Consider the following 9,076-nt stretch of genomic DNA (forward strand, 5'->3'; position numbering starts at 1 on the left):
TGGGACCTGCGTGCTCGCAGGGCAGTGGGCCGGCTTCTCCTGTTCACCTGCAGGTGCCTGGGCTCCAGCCCACGCCTACCGACCCAGCATGTCTGATGGCAGAGGCCCTGAGCTGCGTTCTCAGGCACCGCCAGGTGCACATGGGAAACGAGACCCGATGGCTAACGGTCAGGAGTAAGGGGCTGGGGGCCTCTGGCCTCGTGTGGCTTCTGAATGTTGCCGTGCCCCAGACATGGGAGAATTCGAGCCCTTCCTGGTTAGGGACCCAGACGCCTTCTCAGACCCTAACTGACAGGGTAGCCGCAGCGCGAGCCATGGACGGGGAGAGTTGGGCTGGGCAGACCCACGGCGCAGGCGGCCGCCTGTAACAGCCGGCAGCACCGGGAGGGAGAAAGAGGGGACTCATGGCTGAGTCCCACGGCCCTTCACACCTTTCCCAGAGAGCCGGCTTGGCACTGGCCAGGGAGCTCACCTGGGGTAGCCTTGGGGTGGCCTTGAGGTGGCCAAGGACAGAGACTATACAGGGGAGCTTCAGTCTGCATAAGGCCAGGACGGGCCGGGCCAGGCTCAGCTGGTCCCTCAGGGCTCCAAGGTATATGTGGAAAATCTGTCTTGGAGGAAATGTTTTGTTTTTACATTTTTTAAGTTGTTATATTTTGGTTCAAAATTCCGGAGTTAAGAAGTGAGAAATCTGCCCACAGCCATGCCCCAGCCTCCAGGCCTTGGGTCTGGCTCCAGAGGTGTTTGGTCCTCCCTGCCCCTCATGGTGGATGTGCTGGGCCCTGTGTCTTGCCCCTCATCCACCTTCAGTTCCCCTCCTGCCAGAACTAACAGGCATCCTTGTTTCCTTTGATGGCTGTGGATTGTTCCATTGCCAGATTTGCTCTGTTTTGGGTAAGCCGTGTCGGGGCCTGCGCGAGCTGCAGTGCCTAGTGGCCAGCGAGTCCATTTGCAGGCGTTCAAGGATGTTTGTGAGATAATCCTCAGGGTGGACAGCTGGGTCACAGGGTGCCTGCTTTTTTTTCTGTTTGTTTTTGTTTTTGTTTTTTAAGATTTATTTATTTGTTTGAAAGGTGGAGTTACAGAGAGGTAGAGGCAGAGAGAGAGAGGTCTTTCATCCACTGGTTCACTCCCCAGATGGCTGCAACAGCCGGAGCTGGGCCGATCTGAAGCCGGGAGCCAGGAGCTTCTTCCAGGTCTCCCACACAGGTGCAGGGGCCCAAGCACTTGGGCCATCTTCCACTGCTTTCCCAGGCCATAGCAGAGAGCTGGATGGGAAGTGGAGCAGCTGGGACTCGAACCAGCACCCATATGGGATGCCAGCACTGTGGGCAGCAGCTTTACACCACAGCGCCGGCCCCAGATGCCTGCTTTTGCAGTGCTGATAATGTGGCCAAGGTGCTCGTCAGCCATGCTGCCCCCCATCCCTGGCCCTGGGTGCTGCTGAGGGCACCAGCCTGAGTCCTTGTCCCCGTGTTGTGGCAGGGCTCGCCACGCGTGTTCACGTCCAAACGTTTGAGCACTCTGAGTCTGTGCCTCCAGGACCCTCGGCCCACCTCTCTTTCAGGTCATTGAGGACTTCCTCAGTGACTGCTAAGAAAGCCTTGCTTGTGTTTCTTGCCACGTGTCCACTCTAAACACTTCACACAGTGGGGCCCGCCAGCCTCCCCGCGCACTCCCGGGACTGTGTCCTACTTGGAAGGCGGACTTGAGTCTGCCAGGAAAGCCGAGCAGCAGCGCCCTGTAGGTCCACAGACCAGGGCCGCGATTCTGATGGGGAGTCCAGTTAGAGGAGGAGTCTCCCAGCCAGGCCGCCCACGGGGGGCCGCGCGGTCCCCTTGCCCCTCCATCTCGCATGCCAGACCGATGGGAGCGTGGGGAGGAGCAGAACTGGGCTTCCTCCAGGGGTTCCTGCTGCCGACATCACTGCTGGTCCCCCCCCCCCCCCCCCGCTGTGGTCGGAGATGAGTGAGCGAGAAAGGGCGGAGCTGGGAAGGCTGCACGCATGGGGTCTTCCTTGTGCCTTTCCCGCCGCCCTTGCCTGCGTGTGCCGGGTGTAGAACAGGCCGCCTGTGTCTGCCAGGCCCCGTGACCCTGTGGATTCTTGGCCTCCCTGGCCTGGGTCCGGGCCCTGAGCGGTGACCACCTCCCCTCCCTGCCAGGCCCCAAGAGCCAAGCCCGCGGTCGGCCGCCCGCCCCGTGCCCCGGAGGAAGAAGGGGTACTGCGAGTGCTGCCAGGAGGCCTTCCACGAGCTCCACGTGGTGAGCCCCTCCCTGCCCCGACTCCACCGTGGCGTGGCCGCGTCCTCCAGTGCCGGACAGCGGCCTGCCCGATGCCCACACCCTCTCTCCCCCGGCAGCATCTTCAGAGCGCCCAGCACCAGGGCTTTGCTCTGGAAGCCCATCCATACGCGGAGGTCGACAGGATCATCGCCCAGCTCAGCCACAGCTTGGCAGACATCCCCTTCCGCGCGTGCCTGCCCAGGTGAGCGCCAGGGCTGCGGACAGCATGCCCCACGCTGCCGTCACTCTCGCTGGCCGGCAGCCCCCCGTGTCAGCAGCGGGGACCAGGCTGTGACACGTCGCTCCCGCCTCACCTTTCTTCCCAGCCGTCCTCTACCCTCTGAACCCTGAGGGGCTCCCCCTCCCTTTGCGGCTTTAGCTGATCGAGCCTGGGCCTCCGCAGAGTGTGGCTGCCTTCCTCCTACCCAGGTGCTGCGGTGGGAGGGTCAGTAGGAGGGGGGTGGTTCCTGGCCCCTCCCTGGGGTAACCGCAGAGGAAAGATCGCGCGGAGTGTGGTGGGCGTCAGGCACTCCGCGCTCTGGGCTGCGGCTGCACCGCTGCGCTGGGCGTGGATAGCCAGGCTCTGCCGCTTGCTGCAGCCAGCAAAGGACACAGCCTCCTCTGTGGCCACAGAACCCGGGAAGCACACAGCACTGGCCGCCGCTGCAGTCAGCCCCAGCCTGGGCCCCAAAGGGCAGCCCCACGCGTGCCCCGTTCCCCCTGCCCTTGGTCCTGGCCCAGCTCGCCGCTTCTCTGGAGTTGAGCCTAGCAGCTCACTGCATGTTTCTGTCCCCGCAGGCGGTCAGGTGGTCCAGCGTCTGTCGGCGACCCTCTCTGTGCCGAGACCCTGCCCCACAGCGAGCCTTCCCATCCCAGGGCAACGCCTCCCATGAAGAGAAGCGACACCTGCCAGGCCCCCGGTGCGCCGCAGCAGGCTGTCACGGTGGGCGGTGTGCAGGCTCCGTCTGAACCTGCAGGGACTGGCGAGGCGTCAGGACCAGGAGCAAGCTGCCAGGAGCCGGAGGGGTCCCTGGAGGTGTTTGTGGACCCAGCAGGGACAGCCACGTCCAGGAGTCCTGCCTGTCAGCGCCCCCGGACCAACCCTGGTGTTACGGACCTTTCTTCTGGCTCGGACTCAGCCGCCGTGGGCCACAAGCGCAAGGTGCAGTTCCCCAGTGGCAGTGCTGAGAAGAGACCCGGGGCGTCCTGGCCGGAGGCCTCGTTTTTTGTCCCAAGAGCCCCCAACCCCGGCAGTAGCAGGACAGCCAGTGGTGATCACCTCCTCCCGCTTCCTCCTCTGAGCCAGGAGCCCAGGTCCCCAGCCGCAGTCCTGCCGACGAGCTGCCCGCAGGCCTGCCTCTCCTTCCCAGACCCCTTCCCCTGGCAGCCCACAGGGGTCTGGGCCACCCAGCCTCCCTGGCCCGGGGGAGGCTGGCTCCCAGGACCTGCGGATTCTGAGCAAGCAGCCCCTGGCCCTGTGTCCCAGCGAGATGAGCCCGCTGTGCCAGGCCAGCTGTCAGCTGCTGGCCCGCGCATCCCAGGGGGCCCTGCAGAGAGCCAGTCTGCCTCTGCCCCCCACCCCCTGCCAGCCGGCGGGGCAGCCAGCTGCTCCCGATGGTTCTGGACGTCGCCCCCTCTGCAGGTGCCCTGCCTCCCTGTCTCCCAGGCCGGGCCTCAGCCCAGCGCCGGCCCAGAGCTGCTGCTGTGAGACCTCGGAGACTCCGCTCTTCACAGGGCCATGCGTACAAGTTAGACCTCTGCTCTGCTCGGGACACAGGGAGGAGCCTGCACCTGGCCTTTGAGGTCCAAGTGCTGAGCTCTGCGGAGCCAGCCAGTCCTCCCACCTGCCTGGGCTTGGGGTGGGACCAGGGCCGTCGACGGGGCTGTCCCCTCCACTGCTTCCCACCGCGGTCCTGACCATGCAGCCGTCTCTGGGGGGCTTCCCGGCCAGGAGGCAGGGGCCAGGCTGGCGCTCTGGCAGGGCCCACAAAGAAGCTGGCGCAGCAGCAGGAGGCCTGGCTGGCTCCTCTCTGCAGGGCCCAGCCCCCACCCAGCCCTTCCTACAACCATGTGGTCTCCATTCCCAAACAATGCCTCTGTGCCCCCAGCCCCGCGCCTGCCCACGCCGGCAGCATATGAGGCAGAGGAGGGGCTCGGGCTTCAGCGTTCCCAGCACCCCCTCCCCCACGCACTAGTCGGGACCCAACACTGACCCCCCAAGCCAGGGATACGGCCAAAGCCCCCTGGGGACCCCTCTGGGGGCTTCAGCCGCCCACCAAGTGCTGCTGATCTGGGGTCAGCACCTCACCTGCCAGCCTGTGCGCCTCCCCCTCCCCCGCCCCTCCCCTCCCCCAGGACCTCCCCCCATTTCTTGCAGCTGGGCCATTAATCTGGAGACAGAAATGGGTTTGCTATCGATTGCTTGGCCACTTTCTTCACTCCCATTTGTGCTGTGGTTCTCTTCACCCCTCTCTGCCTCTGCGTTTGCCTCTTTCAACGTTGACGCTGCCGGAAGCCAGCTGCAGCTCCCTCCCGCCGAGGACGGAAGGGGGCCGGTCGTGGAGAGGGCCTAGTTAGTTTGGAAACAGAGCTGCCCTTCTTAGAGGCCAGGTCTGGCCTCTCTATGCCATCCTGTCCAATGTCACAGTTCAGGTAATGGAAATAAATTGGTTACTAAGGAACAGCAGAGATGCAGCTGGCGTGCAGTGTGTGGGTGCTTGGTCCCCCTCCAGTGGCCCTGGGCTGGGCCTCTTGCAGGTGGGGACGTGTGAGTGCCACCACCCTCCTGCCCAGGGAGCCGTCACCTGCATAGGCCATGCCCATCACCCACTCCCAAGAACACACCCCTGTCCCACCAGCCACTCCCAGCAGGGCTTCCTCCACTCCCCTGGGGCCCCGGCACTGGCTTATCCTGCGCCCTGTCAGGAGTGTCCTTTTGGGATGTGGGGATGTCCCATTCCCCCACTGCCTTCCCCTCTGATGGGCACGTGCTGCGGCTCCCGGCTGCCTCACTGTCTGCCCAGGACCCCCAGCCCCACACACGCGCAGCCACCATGGCCTTGCCCTTCTCTAGGACTGACCTTGGACGACACTGCCAGGCCGAGCCCAAGGCTGCGGTGTTCCTTGGCCATTTCTCCGCTCTGCATCCAGGCTGTGGGTGAGGTCAGAGGGGAATCCAGGACACTTGAGACCTGACTGGGGCTAGGTGGGTGCTGCCTGGCATTAGTCTCCCCCCCCACACACAGCCACCCCTAGAGACCTTGACTCAGACCTGTAGACCCGGCAGCATCTCTGGATTTCTGTTCCAGAGGAAGCCGTGTGCCCCCCCCCCCTCGCACAGGACCTGCGCCCGCCCGCACTGCCCTCTCCAGTTTCTTCTCGCGCTCGCCACCCCTCCCTCCCTCCCTCCCTCCCTCCCTCCCTCCCTCCCTCCCTCCCTCTGCCGGCAGACTTGATGCCCCTCCGTCCTGGAAAGCCCTGCGATCGATGCAGAAGCTCAGAGCCTCCCTGCTCCGTCCGTCTCTGCTTCCTGTAGTCCATGCCCACTGCCCTTCCCGAGGGTCTCTGGGGGCCTCTTCCGGGTCGTCGCCGGCCCCCTAATGCCAGGTTCCTTTTCTCCTGGAACCTGGGTCCCTGCCGGCTGCCCACTCTGGTCCACGCATCCATTCGTTCTCATGGACTCGGCATAGACCCCGCGTCAGTTCCCAGGCCCCCAAAGTGCCTCGCAGCCCTAGCTGCCGTCCCGGATTCACCCAGAACCCTCAGCTCAGCTCCCAGTCCCTTCCCCTCTGCAACACGTGACTCCCTCTGAACCCTCATCTCGCAGGAAGGCAGGTTCTGGCCGCACCCCCAACTCGCTTTGGGCAAGTTTCTTTACCTCCGTAGGCCTCAGTTTCCCTGTCTCGAAGTGAGGGGAAGAGCTGATTCACAGGTCCTTGGAACAGTAAGCCGCTGTGCCCCCTCCCCCCACCCCCGCAGCACACCTGGGAACTGCCCCGGGCCCCTGCCCACTTAGTCTCCAGTCCTCCCAGCCCCATCTCCGGCCGCCAGCCAGGCGGACCCATGTCCCCATCCTGGATGCCTCCTCCTGCCACTTAGATGTGACCTGTGACAAACTTTTATTATGTATTTCGTTTTATTTAAATGGCAGGTCTTCACCCGCTGGTTTACTCTCCAGATGCCCACAACAGCCAGGCCTGGGCCAGGCTGAAGCCAAGAGCCTGAACCCAATCCAGAACACCCACCCCCTCTCCCCCTATCTCCTGACATGAGCACCCAAGCCACCACCCACTGCCCTCCGGGGTACACATTAGCAGAAAGCTGGGTCAGAAACGGAATAGCCAGGACTCGAGCCAGGCACTGTGATGTGGGACGCAGGTGTCCCAAGTGACAACCTGACCACTGCACCAAATGCCAGTCCCCCTCGTCTGTCTTTAAAGTGCTAATTGTTAAGGCCTCACTAGGAAGTCATGAGAATTCGACAGGGTGTGTTTACGAGGTGCTTGGCCCACTGGCTCAACGAACTACCCCACACCCAGCGCCTGCGGCTTCCTGGGAGCTGACGCCCCCATCTCGCCCTTGCTGCCTGCAAGGTTGGATGAAGCTGCTCAGGGCACCGTGAGACAGCCAGTCCCCGGGCCCCTTTCCTGCAGCTCCAGGGCCCCTGGGGCGTGCATTCGTGTCCCACAAGCCTCTTACAGAACAGGTGTGCCTGGGCTCCCGGCATCCAGGTGCCTCCAGTTCCCTGGGTGAGGCCTGAGCTGCAGTGGTTCTAGCAGGGGCTGCTGGGACGTGGCGAAGTGGCAGGAGGCCGTCCTGGGAGGGGTTCTCCTGCGAGAGGAGCGGACAGCAGGGCACAGCGGGCTGAGCCTTCACTCGCCACAGCCACGCCTCCTGAGTGCAGTTTCCAGTCCTAGCTGTTCCGCTTCCAGTCCAGCTGGCCCCTGCTAATGCGCCTGGGAAAGCGGCGGAAGACGGTCCCAGTGCTTGGGCCCCTGCACCCACGTGAGACCAGGAAGAAGCTCCTGGCTCTTGGCTTTGGCCTGGCCCATCCCCAGCCATTGTGGCCATTTGGGAAGTGAACCAGCGGATGGAAAGAAAAAGCAGAAAGTGTGGCCCAGGGCTGGCGTCAGAGGGAGCAGGAGGAGCCTCCTGTCCAAATGCGGTGACACTTCCCCTGGGCCCAGCCCTGTGGCTGATGAACGTGCTGGGCCCAACAAGGGGCCTTGAGACTGGGTGAGGGCCTCGGGCCCCTCCCAGCACGGGAGGCTCAGCTGTGCTGGCTCCCCCACCAGCGGCACCAGGAGAGGAGAGGCGTGTTCAAGGCACAGGCCCCCAGGGTGCAGCGTGGGACCTGGGAGGCCAGGCTGGACAGCAGGAAAGGCTGCACGGGCCAGGAGGCTCAGGGAGTGTTGGAGGGGGGACCACAGCACGGACCCCCCACCCTCCATGGGACCACACAGCCCCCTCAGCAAGGGGGACCCAAGAGCGGCCACAGCCTCAAGCTAGGGATCCCTGGCCGGGGAGGCAGGAGCCTGCTGCTAAGGGCGTGTGGCCCCGCCTCCCGTGAAGGGGGTGGGGACAGGGACAGCCCTGACCTCAGGAAGGAGGAGGTGATGGAAACTGAAGGCCAGGACGGAGCACAGGGTCGGGGTCCTGGAGCCACACGATGGCGCCCCGCACTGCCAGCAGCCCAGGGGCCACAGGAGGAGGCCCCGTGCAGGCTGGGAAGACCTCGACAAGGCGCCCCTGCAGCAGGCCACAGGTGGCAGGCGTGTGCCTCTGCTGGGGAGTGGGCACCGCGGGTCAGGCTCACCGTGTGGTCTCGGCCGTGTTGGGAACCCAGACGGTGCCAGTCCCGGGGGCGGGGCCCTCCGCTGGAACCGCCTAGCCACACATGATCAGAGGTGGAGTCAGAGAACCCTCTCCAGGGTTGGGGGGGAAGCTGCCTGCTCACTGCACTGCCCTGGGACAGGGGGAGCAGGACGATGCCACCCTGGTGGCGGGGGTGCCAAGTGGGCCTGGGCCTGGGGAGCGGGTGGAGGTGGGAGCAGGGCCTGGGTTGTGGGCTGTGCTCTCACCCAGCAGCTGTGCGACTTCCGGTCACTCACGTGGCCCCTTGCGGCCTCAGTGTCCCCATCTGTAAAACAGCACCGTTTCTCCCTCCCGGGTCACTGTGAGCTTCCAGGGAGTCCCACCCAGTCGGCTCCCACCCCCGGGAACCCCTGGAGGAGCTGTCTCCAGGGGAAGGAAGCTCCGCACCCCTGCCCAGCGTCTGGGTCTGCAGAGGCAGGTGGCTGGGGGTGGGGGATCACCTCACTCCCAGCACTGATGTCAGTGCCTCCCGGAAAATCGCCTTCTCACTTCTCCTGGGCCTAAAATAGCGCTGGGCTGGGGGGAGGCCACCCCCGCCCGTCCCACTGAGGACCCAGGAGGGGGTTCCCTGCCTCCACCTCTGCTCTCCAGGGGCCTATGGCCGCCAGTGTGGGAGCCAGGACGCTCTGGTCTTGGGAGAAGGTCAGGGGTGGGCCTTGCCAGTTGCCCACCTACCCATCCCCTACTGCACCCACCCATCTCAGGTCTCTGGCTCTCTGGGACCCTCTGCCTGCGGGCCCAGGAGCAGGATTGAAGGGCACAGCTGAAGAGGTAGGGGGCTTCTGTAGGCTGGGGTCTCCAGAGGTGGCTTCTGCCCCTCCCCCCAAAGACTTAGACTAGCAAGGGAGAGGCAGAAATGGGGCCCTGGGGTGCTACTTCACCTTTCATCCCGAGGGGGAAGAGCTAGGCTGCCCAGGTG

The 9,076-nt window shown here is 64.5% G+C and overlaps 1 protein-coding gene across 23 annotated transcripts in view; it reads left to right on the forward strand.

Moving 5' to 3' along the window:
* Nucleotides 1–4,969, forward strand: part of DBF4B (DBF4B-CDC7 kinase regulatory subunit) — a 46,846-nt gene extending 41,877 nt beyond the window's left edge. For 18 of the 23 annotated variants that reach the window (XM_089316907.1, XM_089316908.1, XM_089316904.1 and 15 more), the window contains 3 exons: nucleotides 2,163–2,262; nucleotides 2,361–2,485; nucleotides 3,082–4,969. In XM_089316907.1, coding sequence (XP_089173033.1) covers nucleotides 2,163–2,262; nucleotides 2,361–2,485; nucleotides 3,082–3,991 — 1,135 coding nt within the window. In that variant the 3' untranslated portion in view covers nucleotides 3,992–4,969. Of the gene's footprint in view, nucleotides 1–2,162; nucleotides 2,263–2,360; nucleotides 2,486–3,081 lie in introns of those variants that run through there. The other 5 variants (XR_016223564.1, XR_016223572.1, XR_016223566.1 and 2 more) reach the window with 4 other exon arrangements.
* Nucleotides 4,970–9,076: the final 4,107 nt, after the last annotated feature.

This window comes from Oryctolagus cuniculus, chromosome 17 (assembly GCF_051225735.1).
Source record: "Oryctolagus cuniculus isolate XC-2025 breed Fujian yellow rabbit chromosome 17, ASM5122573v1, whole genome shotgun sequence".
Classification (NCBI taxonomy): domain Eukaryota; kingdom Metazoa; phylum Chordata; class Mammalia; order Lagomorpha; family Leporidae; genus Oryctolagus; species Oryctolagus cuniculus.